This window comes from Falco biarmicus, chromosome 10 (genome assembly GCF_023638135.1).
Source record: "Falco biarmicus isolate bFalBia1 chromosome 10, bFalBia1.pri, whole genome shotgun sequence".
NCBI lineage: Eukaryota > Metazoa > Chordata > Aves > Falconiformes > Falconidae > Falco > Falco biarmicus.
The window spans coordinates 7,979,976-8,001,489 of record NC_079297.1 but is presented as its reverse complement, the minus strand read 5'-3'; the positions used below and the strand labels follow the sequence as shown (position 1 = coordinate 8,001,489).

Sequence of the window (21,514 nt, the reverse complement as noted above, 5' to 3'; positions counted from 1 at the left end):
AATGCTGTGTGCAGATCAATAATCTGGAAAAAAAAATTAAGAAACTGCATGCACTCAAAGCAAAAACTACTCTGGGCTAAGCAGAATCTGAACTGTATGTCAGAGCCTCTGCATGTTTGGTTTCGTTGTTGTTTTTCAAATTTAGTACACCTTGAGATGACTGCATGAGTTCATCAAACCTAATGTTTCCCCGGGATCACTTAACTTTTGTAGGCAGTTCAGTCTGTCTGACAAGTCCTATGATGCTGAAAACATTTTTTTCTTTAGGGGAAGGGTCCTGGAGAAGAGCTTTCTGCAGGCAGTGGGTTATACTGCAAGTATAGTAGCATTGTAGTATGCGAAGCCAGTGTGTCCCAGTCTCCAGACTTGGGAGATTAGATGAAGTCCTGCAGCACCTTAGGTCTGGAATAATAAATGACATTAACAAAACTGCACTGACTTCCTATTCCAGTGCAATCACTTTAAAAATAGAAATTAGAAAAAATAAACCAAGTGCTCTCAAAGCTGCCTTTCCAAGGGGGAGAAAGTTAGTGGCCCCATGAAATCTATTATTGGTATGAAAGTTCCTAGAACAGACCCCTAAGATTGCTACTTTGAGATCTGAAACAGGGACTAAGTGAAAATTGCAGTGATGGCAGAAGATGCAGAGAAAATGAGCTCACATCCCAGCCTTAACAGACATGACAATCCAAAGACGAATACACGCAGATTAAAATATTGAAGCGTATTTTGAATTTAATTAGTAACATTATTTTGGGATCAGAGTGCTGTACCAAGAGCTAACTTTCCTGATCTGTAAGAATGAAATCAGAAAAGCAAATTGATTTTCTTATTAAAAGTGATTTGAAAAACAACGAGGAACTCATGCAAAATGGCTTGATAACTGCAAATAACAGTATTTTCCTTCAATTCCGTTAACAGCTAAAGACACTTCACCACAAACATTCATCTATGGAAAGTCTAATGGTGGAGACAGTACTGGAAAGTTTTGACTTTTTAAACGCTGACTGTAGTGCTGATGAGCTTTCGTTATTTGGAAGCGTAAGAACAGGCAGTATCAGGTATGTATCTGCAGCACTTCGTTATAGGGGACAAGGGAAAGGGGTCAGGAGGGCTGATCCCAGCAACACTTACTGATACACTGTACTCGACTAAGTAACAATTGTGCAGAGTTGCTAGTGGTATGAACATCCAGGATAGAAACCAATTTTTTGGAATGCTGTGAGATTTGTAATTCACAGTACCTGCCAGATTGAAATGGCAGGAAACTTAAACTGAACTTACAGAAAGCGTTGCAGAATGATACCTGCAGGATATGGTGGCCTGACATGCAGGACTGCTACAAACAGGCGGCAGGAAACAAGCTTATCAGGGTGATGCTGAACAGTTCTTCACTAGCAAGGGAGAAAGCTACGAGTAACTTTGAGCTTTTCTACCTGTTCTTCCTTTTGATTTCAGTGTTGCATTTTGCGAGTTGCGTAGCACCGAGACTTACATTCCAGAGCTATGAGCCTGATCCTGGGAGGCTTACTACGCTCCCGGTATCACAGAATTGGCAGAACACCAAGGGATTTGTCTGTTACATGTGCTGCTTTTGCAGTTCACCAGCTGCAAATGAGCCAGCAACTCAATTCCCATTATCTGGAAGTATCTTTTACTAGTATTGATTCTCCAAAATGGCATTTTGTGGGATCAACTGATCTGGTATTACTGTTCTGGAATGAGCCTTAGAAATTAAGTCCTTATGTTTTCAAGGAGTGTTATAAATGCAATAGAAAATGCTGTTAAATGTCATCTGGTTTGTACTTCTGCAACTTGCTTGAAGGCTACTACTGAGACTGCACATCTTTGTATTTAGTGATGAGAAGTTTTTAACTTCCCCCCCCCCCCCTCATCTCAACAGTACATACAATGACAACACAATTCAATCCCTGAGCTGTGACAGGAGAATAGAAACAAGAGATGTAACTACTGGTGATGACAACTTAGATGCACTTTTGATAACTCATCTGAAGCTGTGCAAAGGTCTTCTGCAGGTAAGGAATAGCCTGTGGGTTTCCAGGGCACTGGCTGTAATTGTTGATTCTGATTACGAACAAAATTGAGTATGTAGCAGATTCTCTTACAAAAGCAGAAAGACTCAGAATAGAAATTGAGTCTAAAACCTGCAGTGTGTACATGTGTATGCACAGAACATGTTATACAAAACTCTTACACAAAGCTGCTTTTTTTCAGCATCTGGGTTTTGCTGAAGCTCTAAGTAATACCTTTGTGCCCAAAGCAGGCTGCTAATGCAGTACGACAGGTTTGGGTTGAATTGTGAATTGATAACAGGTAATTAATTTTTTAATGAATGAAAAACTGCTACTACTAGGAAGAAACTGCTAGCATGTAAGGCAAGAAAAAAGTCCTCTCTCCTTGAGACTTTCCTCAATTAATTTCAGTTATAGTGTTCAAGCACATTATCGTCCTCAAAGTATTACCTTTGGTGAGGATGAGCAGCAGAGGACAGCGTAACTGTTAGTATTGATCTGCTACAGGACAATTGATCTGTTAGTATTGATCTGTCAATGGACAGGGGCGGAGAAGAATGCCAAACGCTGGACAGGCTGTCCCAGCATAACGCGATTTACACATCCTGTTCTGCTCGGCAGTTTTGACTCAGAAGTGGCCTGTCCACGCGGTGATGGGAAAAGAGGCCTTTTGAGAGCAGCTGCTGTGCTTTCTCACAGCAACAAATCCTCGTTCATCTTGAGCTTGATACTGCCTTTGTTTCAGCTACTAAGATAAGCATATTTCTTTTCAGAAACTGAGGTCACCAAATGTAGCCCAGGTTGTCCAGGAGAGGATTTTGGAAGAAGTGTCGGAGCAGACGCAAGTCCTGCGGGATGTCTTGGATATGTCTGTTGAAGAAAGTGAGTAACTACGTTATTCCAAGGCATGCCGGGGATTTCAGAGGTACAGATAACTGCTTGAGCTTCCCCAGGCATATCAGGGTTTCATTCTAAATTTCTTACAAACATTCATGTAATTAAAACAGCTCTTATATCTAGATTCTTAGAAAAAAATCCAGGGCTTGTTGTTTGCTTGTTTTTTCGCCTGCAAGGAAGGAAAAGATTTGAAGACGTTCGTCTCAAACAGTAGCTGAACTGGTATGTCTTAGAAACAGGCATATAATAGATGGAGTTTGCAGTCAAAGAACAGCAGAATAGCCTTAATAAAATCTTCTTTTATATCTGTGCTTTTACTTAGTAAACAAACAGCCCAAATTCTGTACAAGTTTGCCAAGACGAGTTTGGTGTGCAATTTTCCCCTTTCTCAGGCCTTCCCACTACTAAATTCTTCCATTGCCTGTTGGATATGACAAAATGATAAAGGCACAATGGGAGACTTTGAAGGCTTTTGTTCTCATCTTGGTAAATATAGCGGCAGGAATGCAAACGCTAGTTGGAAACATTTGCTGACAGATTTTATCCCGAAGGAGGTGAAAATAAACTGTTCCCTGGAGCAAAGCTCTGAAGGGCCTTTGGGTACGACGTGATGAGGGAAGTGTAGGAGTCCCAAATGCAGAACACAAGTTCATCATCTTTGTAGGTAAGAGTGAGAAATGATAGGGTTGAAATGACAGCGAGATGCCACAGGGTATTGCTTCAAGTGCTCTTCTGAAGTGTTTGATGAAAGAAAGCCCGCTCAGCCTATGCGCTGAGGTTCAGAGTTCTCCGCTCGTGAAGGTAGGTAAGACAGGATCTCCAGAGTGCTTGGAAATGGCACATCTCTTGCTGATAGAAGTGGAAACAGTTAAACTCACAGAAAGTTCTTCTGAAACTTGGCTCAGATGCTGGGATGAAATGAACAAGAGGCAGAAGAGCTGCTAGGCATCTCATTCAGGTCTTGTAATAAGCTCGTTTAGGAGCTCAACCCAAGCTTGGTGAAATCAATGCTTGCAGATGTTAAAATACTGGCAGCAAATCTCCAGCTTTGAACAAAACTATCTAACGCAAATACAAGTTAATGCTGACACGTCTCTAGATATGCCATCTGCTGCCTAATTTCTCATGTAAAATCCATAATCTGCTAGAGCTCATTGACTTTTTAAAATGTGGTTATTTTATTTTCCAGTTATTCAGAAGACTAAAAAGAAGAAGCACTATCTGAAAATCTGGAGTGATCTTGCAGAGCCTGGCAGCATCTTGTTTGCTTCAGCAGAAAGATTCCGTCATGCGCTGAAATACACGTTGATGCTCAAAGTGAAGGAAAAATACCCGGGTCAATTAGAAGCAGGTACCAATCCATTCCTTGAACACAAGGCCACTCTAATCTTATTGCATGGCTAAAAATTGTCCTTATACATTTTAAAAATAAACTAAAACTCTTACTCATTTTAAGCAGCTTACATCTAACCAACCCTTCATTCTTTCATTTGTTCTTTTCCGTGTTACTTTCAGTATTGCAGAGGTTCCTGGAGCAGATCATCACCTGTGATGGGTTGCTCTCCTCTCCGTACCTCCAAACAGAACCAGTTACTTTATTCCAATTTTATAGCTACCTGGAGAAACACCACATTACCAGCCTGGAGAAACACTTGGGACAACTTGCTAAAGAAGGTAATGGCAGTGCTCGGCTCCTTCCCTTGAACTGACAAAACCAGCAGCTGGCTGTTGCTCTGCAGGTTACTACTCATGGTGTACTTCAACCCAACCATTGCACTGAAAAATTGTTTCCATTTCAATTCCCCTTGTGACCATGTAATTTTAATTAGAAGAGGAAAGACATGCTTGACTCCCATATTTAACCAGGTAGAAGAAACAAAACAGAAATGTGAAGGATGGGTTTATCTTAAGTGCCCTAAAAAGTGGGTTCTGTGATATTGCGAAGTTAAAGAAGAAAGAAAGTTGGCAGCAACCTACAGCTGGATTTAAGGACTGAGTAAATGTCTCTATCTTTGTGTGACTGTTGCAGCTGTAATCAGAGACAGGTAATAGCAATAAAATTTCCGAGGTTACTAATGTGCATTTTCTAGCACGAGGTAGCTGGTGTCTCGCTGAAGCCTAGTCCATCATGTGAAAGTACTTTAAAACTTAATCTGTATCCGAAAAGAATTGTTTTAAAAATAGTCCTGATACTGGCTGCATCTTTAGTCTTATTTTGATGCCGATGACTCATCTGGTGGGGAACTAAGAACACATGCATTGCTTGTCAGTGAAAAAGACCTGGAATATTCTTCAAATTGAAACCGTAAATCCGGTGCCTCATTTCTTATTTTTCAAGAGATAAAGGGTTTTCTCTTTGACCAGTACAGCAAGGTCTTTCAGGGATCTTTAAAAGTATTTTCCACGATTGTGTTTTCCATATTGTAGGCAGTAGACTGCTTTTCCTAACGTCCAAAGGTGTAGGAGTTCTTTTGCACTGCGTGTTGTACGCAGTGCACCGGGGTCCTAAAAAGGGCCAGGGCTTTGCTGCACCCTGTGAAATAATATTGTGAACTAATAATCTCTGCTCTGTTTGTCAGACAGTCTTGGCACAGGAGGAAATGAAACAATGACAGGGAAAGAAGCCGGGATGGTCAAAGGGGCAGTCATCCCGATTTGCTTCCTGCTGTGCTTGGCTTGCTTATTAGCCATGCGAATAACTAACTACTCGTGGCTAAAGGAGCCTGCGCTAGCGAGGAGCTTGTTTTTTCTTCATAATGTCTTAATTTGTCAGTTAGTGAAGCTGAATCCTCTCGCTTGCAGCGATGCTCATTGAGGAGCTCCAATGCCCTGGACGGCTGAAGACCCTTAAAAAATTGAAAGGAAAGCGACTGAACAAACTCCAGCCTCTGCCGCAGACTTTACGGCTGCTTGGGATTTTACAATTAGACGACAACCACCGCGTCAGCAAAGCAGCCACATCCTGCCTCTCCCGTGCAGCGGCAAACAAGAACTTTAGGGAAAAGGTAAAGACCACAGTTCTTACTGGCTTTTTTGAATAGATGGTGAAATACACGGAACTTGTTTTATCCTAAAATAGCACTATTGTCTTCTCCACACTTCATTAATCTATCAATTCAAACCTAAACTACATCAGTATTCAAGTGCGTTGTCTATGTCTTTTATTCAGTTTCAGATGGGTAAAACTGTGCTTATGGCAGTCTGAATTTGAGTGCTTGATTATGCTTATAAACCTTATTAAGTTTATAAAGCCTTTCTTCTCTTCTTTTTATCTTTTTCATTCAGGCCCTCTTTTTTTACACTGATGTTTTAGCTGACTGCGATGCAAGGCTTCAGCAAGCTGCATGTTTGGCTCTTAAAAACCTCAGAGTAAGTATTTGCTGTGTGTGTCTGGCTCTTTTTTTTTTTTTTTTTTTTTTTTATTTTTTTAATTAAAGCTGGTAGGGTTACTTTTTCAGCTTCCTTTTTCCAAACTTTGGAATACTATTGATGTTATTACTCAAAAGGCAGCAGGCAGAGGGAGCTGCAGGCACCTTGGAGTGTCTCCGTGTGCTCTGGCAGGCGGTCCCACGGCAGAGAGGATGTGTCTTTGAACTTCTGCGGCATCGTTGGTGGTGAAGGACAGCAGGCGCCGTCTGACTCGGGGACATCTAGCGTGCAGAAATATGAGCGATAGTCAGCTACATATGGAGGCAGTTCTAAAGCTTTAACTATAGAAATTTAAAGTTACATCAGTTCTTTTAACGATAGCTCATTACAGTCAGAAAATAAAAGTAATATCTGCGTTGCTCTTTTAAGAAACTATCAGAACAGCTTTCAAGCTTTCCAACAGCCACAAGCCAGTAGTTGGTTTGCACACAAGGGGTTATTGTACGGTTTCTGCAAACCTGTCAGATTTGCAAACCGACTGTTGCCCTTGAACAAGCTGCATTAAGTCTTTCAGTGGAAGTCCTGATTAGTTTATGCTAATCCAGTGGCACTGCAGCAGTGACCTGTACCCTAGCACTGCTACACTTTTTCACGCCCTAAACCAGGACAGAAGGTAGCAGAGGTGAGGTCACGCTCAGAAAAATTAACTGCAAGCTGACACATTGAGGGAGAAAAGAAAGGTCACAGTAGAATTCAGGTGGAAGAAGGGATGGGAGGAAGTATGTATGTGTCCACCTTGCAAAAAATGTTCATGAAAATACTTGCTGACAAGCTACTGTTGCAAACTTTTCTTCTCAAACAGGGTGTTGAGAGTATTGAGCAGGTTGCCCAGCTGTGCCAATCTGAAACAGAGGAAGTCAGGAACGCAGCCAGGGAAACAATGCTGTCCTTTGGTAAGTCCTTCGTACAACTGTAACACGGAGGTTCTGAAAAAGTAATGTGAAATAGTGGAGAACGAGAACAGGCCTGAAGTTCAGCCTGAACACATCTAGGACAGTGGAAATACTTTGTAAGCAGCTATTTCACACCATTAAGATAAACTTTGTCTCGTGTGTAACAACCAAAGCTCCCATTAAAGTCTGTAGATCCAGACCAAGGAGATTCCTGTAGGATAAAGTGCTTTAAGAAGCGCTGGACTTTTTTACGAGGTATCAGCGCTTTCAGTACTTACCTGCCAGTGCTGATGGAATACTTCTTAGTCATAGCGCTGGCATCGGGAGTCTTCTCCTCTAGATTTCGTAAAAAGGACGTTGGAACCTGACAGATCCCAGTAACACCTCTTCTAGTGCTGAGATTAGCTAAATCGATTTAAAGATATATGTAAGAACAACAACAGACTTCTTGGGTCTGGTAATCTTTTCTAGCCACCTGCAACCTGACTAACTCTAATTTTGGTGTTCCTATTCTTCTTCAAATGGTTCCACTCTGAATACCAGAGAGGAAAGAGGATGAACAGAATGGATTTATACTGGTTAATTACTTGTTGCTTCACCTGAATTCAGTAGATCTACAGTGGAGCTGACCTGCTAATGAAATGTCAGTGTTTCCAGTTTGCTACTGGCCAGTATTTGTACTTCTGCTGAGGGTGACGGGGAATGGCCTAGCTGAGTATCTGCAGTGCACAGCTGCTGTGGAGGATGCCCAGTTTATCTGGGAGACAGGAACTTCCTGGTCCTGATCTTCCTGAAAACACGTTGATTCATGCTTAGTTCTGGGGATCTCCAGCCTTGCCTCACAGAAACACTCAGACTCACGTGTATTCCAGAACAGGCTTTCCACCTGCGATGCTCCAACTCGTTACTCATGTGGAAATGTTCAGAGGAGGCCTGATTCTCCACGGTGGCTTCTAAGCAGTTTTTGGAAAACTATTAGAGATGCATTTGTCACTATTGAGAGTTCTTGTTAGTTCTGAACAAGGTCATAACAGAAATATTTCGGGAGTGTTACATTTCCAGGGTGTTTCTGTTTTCTCTTCCTCAGCATGGGATAGATTTCCTCTCTCTCCATAGGTGAAAAGGGACGGCAAGCCTTTGAGAAAATGGACCGAATTTGCTGTGAATTAAGAGAAACTGTACAACAAGAGGCTGAAATTGAAATCACCGTATTTTAGCAGTGGAATAGGAGGAGCTGAATCGTATTGTCCTCACAGCTACACATGGGTACCCGAGGATTTTGTTTTGTTCTTTATCAGTGTCTGGTTTACTTACGCCCTGCTCTATAGATGCTGCACCCTGACAGAGTACAGGTTTATTTCCAAAGAGGGGACAGTTTGTCGTCTACACAAAGTAGACTGGAATACATTTTCTCGCTGTCTCTTAGCACGTGATGAGATACCAAGTGCTGGATGAACAAAAGCTGGGGTCCCTTAGAATATGGACCCAGATTGCCCCTCGAGTTAAAACCCCTGCTCAAACTGTAAGTCAGATATAATCTGTTCTCCCATAAAGTATTTTATGAAGTTGGCAATTCCTCAAGGAGGAGAGAAACAATCACTCTCTAACAGTCCACCTAGAAACCAGCCGGCAGCAGATCATTTACGTCAACTGTCGTATGCATCAGAAAAAAAAAAAAATATCTAGCGGCATTGCTTGGTGGTTTCCTTTTCTTGTACAACTCACTTGCGGGAGGAAAGCTTGTTGCTTCAAAGGCCACTTTCCTCATAATCACAGCAACTTCGGGCAGGTTCACATGAGGACTGACAGGGATACGTACTGAGCGTAAATCCTGAGCAGTTTACAGCAGGAAGGTACATATTGTACTTGCCATGTGCAGGCTTTTATAAGTTGGTTTGGTTTTTTTGTTTTTTCTTAAAATTTGTTAATTTAGTCATAGGTCAAGACTTATCATCATCATACACCCCTTGTCAGGCTCCTTACTCACTCAACACTTAGTTAACGTAGTGAAGGGTAGCCACAAAGAGAAGCCCGGCTTCAGGTAAAATACTTGAAAGGGTTGGGCTTGTGTGTATATATTTATATATATATATATATATATTACTTTTCTATTCAGTATTTATTTGTTGGATTTCATACTGTTTTCTTAAATTCTAATAAAACATTTGAGACAAGTTCCTGCAGGTGCTTCATACAGGACCACAGAACAATCAGGGCTGGAAGGGCCCGGTGGAGACCACCCAGCCCAGCCCCCTGCTAAAGCATCCATCACATCCAGGTGGGTCTGGAATGTCTCCAGAGAAGGAGACTGCACAGCCTCTCTGGGCAGCCTGTCCCGCTGCTGCGTCACCCTCAGAGTAAAGAAGTTTTTCCCCATAGTCCGATCGAACTCCCTGTGTTGCAGTTGGTGCCACTGCCCCTTGTCCTGTCTGTGCTTGTAGCCCTGCGGCAGGTGTAAGGCAACAACCCCCCGCGGGGGATGAAGCTGCTGCCTGACACGCAGCTCCGGGACACGCGCTGCTGGGGATTCTGGCTGGGAAAGGGCCGGGCTCGTACCGCTGGCGCCGGCTGAGCTACTGTTCTCTGCATTCCCTTGGGAAACGCGCCGCGTGCTCATACCGTTGGTCCTCACGGATGAGCTTGGAGCAGCAGGACCACGGCGGGTGGGTCACGCCGTTCTACAGCAAAAAAAACAGTGATGGGCTGCTTCTGTGTGCTATAACTCTGCTTTTAGTTTACAGATTTCTTTAAAAGCAGGGGGGAAAAGTTCTGCTTTGGTAAATTCTCTACTTCCCCAGGCCTCTCTCCCCTGCTCTTCCGCTTCACTGGCAGGCAGGAAGGGAAACAGCTGGTGGCTGGTAAGGGACAGGGCAGCCCAGTCAGCTTGTGGCCCGAGCTGGGCTTTAAAGCCCTGCAGCACGGTGCTGGTGGTTTCTGAAAACTCACCGCAGCTGTTTTAATAACCACTTTCTGGAACCACTGAAAATTCTCTTTCCGAGCACCTCTCCTCCATGCGTTGCTTTCCGTAAAAACAGAAACAAGAAGGTCAGTACTTCAGTCCAAGCCCTGTGGAAACGTGATGGCCGCGGCTGCTGCACCGAACAGGTAACGCTACCGCATCCCCACCACAGGCAGCTTCATGCTAAGGCACAGCTGAAACCCACTTGCAAAAAACCATTCGTGCTGGAGTCTTCCTGCCCCTTTCATCTACTGCTCTGACTCCTGGGCCAAGGTAGTTACCTTTTAGTGAAGTTACGTTTAAAGTGAAAGACCAGAGGAGGGAGATCTTACGTGCCGGGGAGAGAGACACGGGACACTCATTTCGCTTTTCTTTTACTGCAGCTCTGACCTATGAGTAAGTTCTTACAGCAACACTTAAATCTTTCCTCTACAACCCCCACCAACTATCCTGCTAGCCCCGATCTGCAGCGCGGTCCGGAGCAGGAGCCAGCGGCTCTAGCCCTGCAAAGACGGGAAGCAGCGAGACTCTCATGTATGTTCTTTAAAAAAAGAATTTTATTGTTACAACTAAAATGAGAACTGAAAACTTGTATGGGAAATTGAAAAACTGTACAATTTTACTATAACCTGTGAGGTCTTTGTAGCGGCTTACACAAAAGACAAGAAATACCTGAAAATGTATTATACCAAAACATTTACCTTTTTTGTTTTTTTATATTTTTTTTTTAAAAAAAGTTTATTCTATGGCAATCTGTAAAAAAGAAAGACCTGATGAGTAAATATTTGCTTAAGGCATATAGCAGAGCAGCTCACTAACTTTCTAACAAGTTTAACATGGATGTTTGTCCATTTTCCAAGAACAGGTTAACCAATACACCCACTTTGAAACGCTACTGTATATACACACCCAAACTACTACATACATATACAGGACATCAAAACAAAAATGTTTACAGTTCAGTATCCTAAGCCTTATACACACCTCGCTGGGCTTGGGGGATATTCCACTGTCTATCCCCGGCCAGTGTACGTTCGGGATTTGTAACAGGTTAAAGAACTAGCAAAACACGTGGGCGGAAAGGGGGATGTTCAAAACGTTTTTATCATCTGCAGAAGCTTTCTCCTGTTAGAATAATTTGCAAGTGAATTCTGGATGCAAAGGAAGGATGCTTTGTTTTCCCGTCGGGTTGAAACTCTAAAATATTCTCTTGGTAACAGCACAGAGGTGGGTTTTGTTGCTTTGTTTTCGCACGGGCCACCACTTCAGGAGCCTGCGCTTCTGCAGGTCAAAGCGGCTACCGAGCCCTGGCAGCAGGGGCTTCCCCCGCCTCCTGCCGCACAGCTCTGCGGGCAGAGCACACCCCGAAATCCGTGAGCTACTGCTTGCCTCAAGCGACCAGAGGTGAGGTGTGGATAGGGCTTACTAAACTCTCTGGAATGTCTGTACTATACTTACTCAGCTGAAATGAACCATGCTAAACAACCGGGTTACACCGAGTACGCAGAAAGTCAATAGGAAGTCATGCCAAGTATTAGGCGAGTACATGTTATCTGATAAACACCTAATCAGTCTATCGCTGAACGCAGATACTTTCAGCAACACCCTTTGAACCACAGCCACTTAATGATCAGTTCATGCAAATATAATTTGGGCACATCAGTAAGCAGAAATATAAGTTCTTTCACCTTTCAAGCACGTGGTATTTAATCAGGACACTAGAAGACTTTACATGCAATTTCATACAAACGGGGTACAAATGTTGCCTTCGAAGAAGATTCTACCGGATGTCGGAGAGAATAGTGGGGACAAAGCAATCACATAATGTATCTTAAATACACAGATGAAGTGTTATATATTACCATTTTCTATACGCATTTTTCATGTTTCCAATAATATAACTAAGTATTGACTGATTACAACATTCCTCCTTTCAAGTACTGGTCTGAGCAACAGTCTCACAGGTAAAGGATTGACTCCCAGTACTACCTGAGGATTTATTATTGTACTTTTGAGAAGCCCTTGATGCAAGCTTAACAAAACACAAAATAGAAATAACTCCCGCCCCGCCCCCCTGCCCCCCCATTCACCAACTTACTCACTGAAGGAAAAGAGCTACACCTAGAGCCAGCTTTGCAAAAATAAATATGGAGTGGAGAGCGACTTACGTAGGATATTCCATAGCGATGTTTGCACTGAGAATGGTGGTTAAGTGCTATAAATCTAAGAAGACTTTAAAAATAAAAAAAAGAACAGAGTAGTAACACTGTTGCAAATCAGCTGTCATGGTTTACTGTCCGTCACTACGGCTTGGCTGTAGCGAGTTCACTCCTGTCCTCTGTGCCATGACATGAGCAAAAACTTTTTGCTGTTACTGCTTAAGCCATAATAATTTGGTACTAACAAGAGGACCAGCATTGCCTACGCCCATTTCGCGCAATGCCGGCTTCCAGTCACAGTTCTACCAATGCACCCAAATCCTTATTTACAAGCACTTTACATTAATTCAAGTCCTGGGCCTGCGGCACAGACCCGCCAACTGAGCAAAGCGACGCAGACGCAGCGCAGCCCCAACCCACCCACCTCGCTGGGCTTACGCCGGGGTAGCAACACCCCCGTCCGCAGAGGCGCAAGGCTCACCCCCTCGCACCGCCACGCGCGCTCATCACCGAAGAGCACATCTTCGAGCCAAACTAAAGCCAGTATTTAAAATCCTTGCTTTAAAAAAAGCAGAACACACGAACGCTTGCACCATAAGCCAACCGATACGTTCACAGACCAATATGTCTTCTGTCGAACTTTTTACGTCTTAAGGAAGCTGCCACAGCATTAATTGCTCTGGATTTATTGAAATGCTTTCCTGTTCATCGCCTGCAATGCCTCCGAGTACGTTACCTCCCCGGCCCTTGCAGGAAGCACGCTGTTCCTTATGGAGCAGATGTAGAGTGAAACTGCATTTTACATTCCAAATGATGAGGTTTAAGAACTGGTCCTTCTAAATGCCAACTGCGCAGCTGCAAAATGCTGGTGGACATGTTTTGGTTGAATTTCCCCTTCCAGTTTCCCTCATGTCAACCTCTCCTAACCCAGAATATAAAAGTAAAAATAACTTTACAAAGGATGGTGCAATGTAAATAGGCATATGTGCAAGTAGAGTGCAACAAAAGTCAATGAGGAGATACATTTACTAAAAAAAAAAAAAAAAAAAAAAAAAAATAGTAAGAAAAGGGGAAAAAAAACAAACCAAAAAAGAGCTTGACATGTTGGGATACCCTGAGCAAACGCAGAAGCCTGTTTCTATAAACACATGTAAAACAATAAGCTCTTTAAGAACAGTTATGCCAAGATTAAATATATCAATACCACAGGCACTGCCCACAACTCAGTCTTTAATGATGAAGCAAGTTAAAAAAAAAAACCAAACCAAAACAAAAACCCAACCACAAACACCCAGCCCCCAACACCCTCCCCTTCCAAAAAGTTTACATTCTTCAGGTATGTGGGTTTCTTTTTTGTTTTTTGGGAACTCGTCAATATAAGTCATGTTATTTGGTTATAACACTTGGAGAGTACAAGCAAGTTTCACTTGTGCCTAGTTTTTCTGAAACACAAAAGAAAAAGAACTGGCTTTTTAAAAAAGGCTAAAAACAACAATGTGTTGCAATTCTATTATTCAGTTTAAAAAAAAAAAAAAAAAGAAAAAAAAACAACCCCAGACTATTTGGCATTTTCTCTGCTTACTCCTGAATATTTTAAGGCCCTGAGATTAGAATATTATGTTCTTGGGACCACAGGGCTAGATAAAACCCTAGTGCATCAATTCTCTCTTGAAGCCCTACCCAAAGTTCCGGCCTTTCAACCTAAGATCTACCTCCACTGAGAGGAGGCTCACGTGCCCCAGTTAGCTCGCTTTCAGAGAAGCTTATTACAAACCGATCAAATCGTTGGCGTTTCCTGCAGGGTCGATCTTGTTGGCACGTCCATCAATGAAAACACACCCTGTAACAGAGATAAGCTCCGGCTGTGAGGAAAGTGAACATGCAAATATTCACTAGAAATGGCTTCCAAGTTGTCATCATGTTCTCATCATCCTCTTCGGAGTTTTCAGACTTCATCGACTCTTCTTTGTGGGGCGAGAGACGCAGGTTTTCACCAACAGTTCTCCTCCGAATTTCAGTGTCTTGACTAGTGCTTCAGGGCAAAGAAATAAATATTCAATACTGGATTCTCCATGTAGGAGAGAAGCCGTGCAGGCTCTGCAAGAGCACGGCCTCACCCACTGACCACCACAAAGCTGGAAAGCTCTCGCTATCAGGAGCTGTAGCAAATGACAAACCAAAGCCTATCGCTAATTATTACAGTTTTGGCTATTAGATTACAGGTTTAGAAGAGTACTTCTCATCAAAAGCCATGCTCGGGAGTATTTTGTACCCTTTGAAGAATAAGCTGACTTCGTTTTAAACACCACCTGCTTCCACTGCTCATCACGGATCTGCCACCTACACTGAGACAGGCAGTGAACCAGCACAGACCAAACCTACGTCCAGGTCAGGAGAACATCACGGTGCAAAAATCAAGCTCGCGCTCAGCGATGGAGCTGTGGTTGCTTGTGCAGCCATAACTTCGGAAGAGCGGCCAAATACATTGCAATAGCTTTTAATGACGGAACCGAAGCTCTCCTCACCTTTCATACTCTTTTTAAGACGGTTTTGTTTCTAGATACTAGGCCTCCCTCCCGTCGGCAGTACGCCAACACCCAAAGAGGCTTCTTAACTGGCAGGAACTTTTCTATCGACTGTGCTTCTTCCGGCTGAATTTAGAAAGCAGAGCAGCATCGTGCTGTGAGACCAGCGAGGCGGTAACCAGCACGGAGATGCTTTGCAGGGGGATTTGCTTGACACCTGCTGACAGCTTAAGTACAGAAGAATTCAGGAATCTTCCACCCCAGGCACTAGAATATCTGGGCAGGGAAATAAACATGCTTAAGACTTCTTCTTCCCTCATCTCTGCCAGCACCATGTCCATTTCCTACCCCTCTGTTTCCTCCAGCCTCACACCATCCCTCATCCTTTCACATGAGGCTGCTTCTCTCTATTCCTTTCCCCTCCTGCTCAGCAAGTTTCACCTTGTCCCCTTCTAGACTCACTGTTCCAGACACGAGGATGTGAGCAATTATCACAAAGGAGGTCTGATCCTGCAGCAACAGTACCGGTACAGAATGAGGGAGCTCAGGATGCAAACCCTGGCCCTTCCTAGTATGCCTGAGACATCGCATCATGTAGGATTTAACTTCAGCAAGGTAAAAGATACGTGTCTAGTCCAAGCCAGCCTCTACAATCAATGCAGACAGACAGGCAGTTCCAGAGGATGACTCAACTCTAACCTCAGGCAAGGGACTATAGTAAATGAAATTAATCTGAGCTCTTTAGAGCTGGACATGTCTTACGTTCATTCACACTAAACTGTGTAAAGTATTTCCAAGAAATCATTTGTTCACTGAGAAATTCAGATTTATACAGCTAATGAGACGACACAAGACACCAGCTTGAAATCCTTACTCTTCATTAGGTGTGGAAAGCATTAACTGGCATCTCACACCCCAGGCGAATGTTCTGGTAACAGAACTATGTTGTCACCAAGGGAAGAAAGAGGGAGGTGCTATCATTGCAATATTTCCTTCTTCTGTAGCTAAGCCTCCATCCTGTCTATTCCTATTTCCAAAATTATTATTTTTTTTTTCAGTAAAGATGTTTGGAATTTGAGTATTTTACTTCCAGAATCTCTCCGATGAATTAAGAAAAATCCTGATCAAAACACCACTTCACCTTGAGCAGGGAAACACTTGTATTTTATCTTCTTGCCTCCAGCAGAACTGGGAGGGAGGCAACAGGTTCAGCTCACGGTCTCATCCTCTCTGCCTCGGGAAATTAAGAGGTTTATTTTGAAGAGAGGCTACTGGAAACACATCTCACTAATGTCCAGTTCCCAGAGCCACACACTCGCCCACTGGTTCAGCTAAATGAAATACATCAAGCCTGTCAGCTGCCTCTGTGCAAAGGCTCTGGTCCTGCGGACAATACTAAAACTTGATATTTTATCCCAGTATTCCAGTGGGAAGCTGAGTATGTCTTGCTAGGAGACCATCTAGTGGGGGAACATTAAACTTTCCCTTGATCATCCCTGGTGGGTGTAGGGGGTTTTATTTTTATCCTTTTAATTTTTTTTTTTTATTTTTTTTTTTGTTCTGTGGGGCATTCACGCGGTATTCTGAATAAAACCAGCTGACACGCAGAGGGGCAGCATCACCATGGCATGCTGCTTTCAGGCAGCAACGTGGCACTGCCGGGTGAGGAGGGACACCTGGCAGGTGCGCAGGCAGGATCCTCGGCCTCCCTGCGCTTCCGCCCCTCGCACACAGTGGTTTGCACACTGATCAGTCCCTACAGCTTGGCTTACAATGACAGGTAGGAAAGTTCTCCGTTCACGAGTCCCCTCTACTCCTTTCATCAGAAGAAGCTTTGCTTGCAATTAATTTCACATTTCCAAGTGTGGCTAAAGCTAGTCAGCTTAGTTTTCAGCTACATGACTAATACCTTAAAGTAGTGAAAGAGCTCCTCTGTAACTTATCATATGCTGCATGTAAATCAAGACTAAACCACTGCATTACTAAACCACCTCATTATGCTGTCACTTTCTTTTACACTAGCAGGGTCCCGCAAGAGGCCCTAGCTCGTGCGCGAAGTTAAACGAACATGAGCATAAGCCCTTTACTGAAAAGGTCTGGGGTTGGAACTACTGTTATACTACCTCAATCAAGGACGGTGCAGGCCCTTCTGTATGAAATGCCATCCATGAGCAAACGTCCTACACCCTCTCACCGCTGTAAGCCAACCGGCCGGTCTTCTTGGGACAGTTAAAAGGGGGAAACTAAATGAATTACCTGTCTGTAACCAGTGGCACAGATGAACGAGCTCTGCCATCTGGAACCATCTCTTCCACAGTGCTGACCGAACATCTAATCTCTTCCTCTACTACTTGATGTTTAGGAAAGAATTCCGTGTGTTCATGCATCCTTCCATTATGCATTTCTGAGGTTCGCTTTGGCGGTCTGGGAGGCGGTGGGGTGTGTTCAGGTGGTGGGTCCAGGTCCTCATTGGAGAGCTCTTTCCACTGCTCCTTCAGGGAAGGAAAAGCCCGATTAAGCTTTTCTCCATTTCTTTTATGGAGTTTATCTCCTACTATAACTTTTAACTTTAACACAGCAGGGTCTTTATACTCCACCTTTTCATTTATTCTTAGAATGGCTGTTCATTTGCATTGAAAAAAAGGGAAAGAAGAAAAGAGACACAAGCATTCCAAACCTAAGCTACATCCAGTACACAGAAGACAACAGCTAGAAATGCAAGGAATTTTAATCTTACTTCTGGAAAATTTAAATACTACAAAATAATATCTGTGCTGCTAGAGTTCTGCTTACAATAAAATAAACTGATAGGATTCAATCACAATACTTAAAACTTCTGGCACGCTAGAGAGAGAGTTTTTATTATCTGAAAGGAAAGACAAGGCCGATGCAGCCAGTCTACATCCCAGTTACAGCACTGGTAAGTACACCGGGCCACCTGCTACATACCACAGGGACTTTTTTGAAGGTTCTTGGATACAAAACTTTAGGTCATGACACTCTAAGAACCCCATAATATAAAAACTTATTGAAGCTGAGGCAAGCACAGAATTTGAAATTCCTTTCTACTCTGTTCACCCCCCAGATCTGTTACAGTTACCGCAGAGCTGCGGCGCACTGCATTGGGCTGTGCAGTCAATAGCGCTCACTTGCACTGACGCGTCTCCCATAATGAATTTTGCCCCTTCAATAACAGCTAAGTAGGAGAAACGGAGCTGGTCTGCTGTCTGTATGAGTCCCATCCGGTACTTCCTCATTTCTAGGAGAACCTGTTTCACGTCCACAGAAGAAGGATCTTTCCGTTTGTCCATCTGAAGATAAAAGTTGAAACAAGCTTTATGCTCTGATGAGATTCACTGCAACGACTCATTTGGTAGTAGGACCTTCAGACCACCCTCCATGTTACAGAATTAATAAAAAAATGGTATCAGCAGCTATTTATCTGGTCTCTAATTTAAAGACAGAGGGCAAAATACACTAGGACTCCAATATGTTGTATGTTTTCCCCCTCTTTTTTGTTTTGAAAAATCTAATTAGGACATTTTAACCTAGGCCTGACATCTTCGTATTAATTGCTCTCACGCAGTGACAGGACAAAGCCAAGGGAACTCCAGTTTTATGTTAAAGTCAGGACAATTTCCTCCTGCCTACAGGCAAAGACGACTCTGTAAAAGGAGACACATTAGATTTATTTTGCATTGTTTCAGGACAGTTCATACTGTTACTTAGCAGACATGTAGTGGTTTTCTTCTTCACCAGGAGGGCAAAGCCTGTCTTTGCAAATCACTAAAAACTAGAGACTTTTCTTCCCCAGGCTCCAAATGGCCAGTTAAGAACAAGATCTGCCTTGGAATACACTCCCAAACCAGAATGTGAGTAAGATAATGGGACATAGCATGCAACAATACCTCCCAGAACATACCGCAGCTCTTTGTAAGCCTGCAACAAACCATTCCTCGAAGTAACTCTACAGAAATAGCGTATCACCTAGAACACGTAGTTCTTACCAGTAGAAGACATGTATCAACCAAACAAAAAGTTCCCGATCTCCCGATTCCTGCGCTGCAGTGCACCACGACGGGCCCGTGCTCAGGGTTAAGCGAGCCGGACTCTCTCACTTTGAACAGGAAATTGAGGAACGAAGCAGGTGACTCCGGGACGCCAAAGTCAGGCCACGTCGTATAATGAAAGTGCAGAATCTCTCTAGTTTCCTGTGTCTGTAAAACCAGTATTTAGGAAGCCTTTTAGCCTGGATGCGTGAGCCAGAAGTATTCAAACTGCAGTTGCCTACAACAGCGTTCTCATCAGCAAATGCAATTCCTGGTTCATTTGCCTAGCAAACAGTCCCTTAGATATTCAGACATAGAGCTTTAGACATCAGACGTTTTTACCTTTAGGTCAATTTAAGATTTGTGCCTTTGGAAAAATTTTAGCTTGAAAATAACTCTGACTTACATGGAATGGAAGCATGTGCCTGCTTGGCTTCGTATGCTACTCAGACTACCCCGCTTCCAGAACACCCTCAGAACAGCTGACTCGAATTCAAATGACAAACTTCCACCAGTCTGATGGAGCATTTATAGATGCAAGGCTAAGAAACTAATTACAAATAATTATCTCTTGCTGTGAATGTCTCCATTTGAGCAAAGGAAACTGGGTAAGTAAATTTACTTATTTATAACATGGTTTAGTTCTTTCAGTACAGTTCAAATGCTTGTATTGCCACAAGATAGCTGGCACTACTGCCTTCCAGTTTCTCGTGACAGAGTATCATTTAAAGATTTCTCAAAATGAAGTACCTCAAGTTATAGAAGCCCTTTATTCTTTCTGCAGACAAAGCCCTTCTGCTATCACAGCTGTTCCTTTACAGGTTTGTTCCAAACCTGAAAACATTCTTCCAAGACGACTGAACCACTGGTGCTCATACCCTCCCAGAACACCGAGCTACAGCCAAGCATGGCTATGGCAGACATCACCGTTAATACACACCACAAACTACATCAACTAAATTCTTACTCAGGCATAATTTAGGCAAATCCTTATCTGCTCTCTCACGTCTCCTAGCAGGATGAAGCATGCAAGATGCTAACAAAGGAGTGACGGAATAACCGGGTCTTCCAGCAGCGAGCAGTACCAGGACAGAACAGAACTCAGGCTAGCATGTCACTACACACACACCTCGCTCAGCACCGTCAAGCACCTCGGACACTGCCTTCAATGACCTGCATTCAGTGAAAGTTGATGGTCTTCTTCCTTAACCAGTCCCCACAAGATTAGCTTTCACCGCTTTAATACAGGGCAGTGTCAAAGAGTAAGTGGGAAACAGCACGTATACTTCCTTTTATATTGGTATTATGAACAAGAGGAAAGAAGAAAGTAGAAAAGCGGAAAGAAGAAAGTGATTTCTCTTAAAGCTAGTGGCCTGATCCTTGCACCAAGTTCCATACAGCTCATTGTAGGACCAGGGCTAAACATTCTTCCTTTCTGATGAAGGCTATCAATGCAAAACCTGAAGGTTTAAGCCAGAACTTAAAAATAAACCTTGGAACAAGACACAAGCCAACAGGTAGCTTAAGTGACAGGAAGAGCAATTATTTCAGCTATAACACAAAATCACCAGAACATCTGCTAAATGATTTTATAAAGGGTTCCCTGAAAGTGGGAAGTTAACCTTCTCACCCGGTGTATGGCTGAGATATGAAAACAACTGTAGTTTCCCCAGATAGGTTTCATAAATATTGAAGAGTCACTACCACACACACAAACCAGGGGCTGAACAACAATCTCATGCAGAATCACCAGTTTCAGGACAAAATCTGCTGTAGTTTATGATCATTTTTTCAAGAGCTTGTTGATGAGGAGGTGAATCTCACCTCAGGGAGACCGAAGAATCTGATTGGTACTAGTTTCTGTACTTACTGTAAGGTTTTCCAATTCCAGCTGTCGTACTGTGTAATATGATTTTATATCTTCAGATACCAATGTTAGTTTCAAATTTGTATCTTCAAAAAACATTTCTTTCTCCTCCTTCCGTGGCCAGTACTGTGCACACTTTACCTAAAAACAAATAGAAGACATTTATATGTCATTTATTTTTGTATAAAAGACACGGAATAAAAATTCTTAAATACAACATTTTCTTATGAGACAATTTCTTCATCTGCTTTCATTATAAGCAGGACCAATTCTAGTGTGAAGAATTTCAGTCTTCCTTTATGTTGCAGAACTACATCTCCATTAAATCTTTTGTACAAGTCAAATGATTTTGAACCTGACTGAACTCATGAAAGTACATAAGGATTGAGGATAAGTTTGTTTAGGTAGAGCTCTTTCTTCTACGTGTAAGCTGAAAAAGTGTGAAGCTATGGAATCTAATAAAAATCACCAAAACCATTACTTATTTTAGGTTGTGTTGGAACAAGCAAACAAACAAATCTAATAACTGTCTAAAAAGCTCTCACAACACTCTGCCAAAATCTGAATTTTAGTCTACTCTGCATTTATTATCCTCGTGTCAAATATTTAAAATTCAAAAGAAGAGATAGCTGTTAACAAGAGCAGAACATACTGTGAAAAAGCATTATGAATTCTACGAATAAGCTACACACAGAGAGTTACA

General features: G+C 42.8%; 2 protein-coding genes across 7 annotated transcripts in view; one reads left to right on the top strand and one right to left on the bottom strand.

The window, feature by feature from the left end:
• Positions 1 to 9,426, top strand: part of RIPOR3 (RIPOR family member 3) — a 54,080-nt gene extending 44,654 nt beyond the window's left edge. For all 5 annotated transcript variants that reach the window (XM_056353122.1, XM_056353120.1, XM_056353117.1 and 2 more), the window contains 9 exons: positions 922 to 1,061; positions 1,904 to 2,036; positions 2,807 to 2,915; positions 4,120 to 4,281; positions 4,446 to 4,604; positions 5,733 to 5,935; positions 6,216 to 6,299; positions 7,162 to 7,252; positions 8,369 to 9,426. In XM_056353122.1, the coding sequence (XP_056209097.1) occupies positions 922 to 1,061; positions 1,904 to 2,036; positions 2,807 to 2,915; positions 4,120 to 4,281; positions 4,446 to 4,604; positions 5,733 to 5,935; positions 6,216 to 6,299; positions 7,162 to 7,252; positions 8,369 to 8,469 (1,182 nt within the window). In that variant the 3' untranslated portion in view covers positions 8,470 to 9,426. The remainder of the gene's footprint in view (positions 1 to 921; positions 1,062 to 1,903; positions 2,037 to 2,806; positions 2,916 to 4,119; positions 4,282 to 4,445; positions 4,605 to 5,732; positions 5,936 to 6,215; positions 6,300 to 7,161; positions 7,253 to 8,368) is intronic.
• A 1,322-nt stretch (positions 9,427 to 10,748) lies between these two features.
• The window catches only part of PTPN1 (protein tyrosine phosphatase non-receptor type 1), a 46,048-nt gene continuing 35,282 nt past the window's right edge, over positions 10,749 to 21,514 (bottom strand). For both annotated transcript variants that reach the window (XM_056353124.1, XM_056353125.1), the window contains 5 exons: positions 20,815 to 20,952; positions 18,903 to 19,112; positions 18,045 to 18,206; positions 17,152 to 17,387; positions 10,749 to 14,402 (listed from right to left, as the gene is read on the bottom strand). In XM_056353124.1, coding sequence (XP_056209099.1) covers positions 14,195 to 14,402; positions 17,152 to 17,387; positions 18,045 to 18,206; positions 18,903 to 19,112; positions 20,815 to 20,952 — 954 coding nt within the window. In that variant the 3' untranslated portion in view covers positions 10,749 to 14,194. The remainder of the gene's footprint in view (positions 14,403 to 17,151; positions 17,388 to 18,044; positions 18,207 to 18,902; positions 19,113 to 20,814; positions 20,953 to 21,514) is intronic.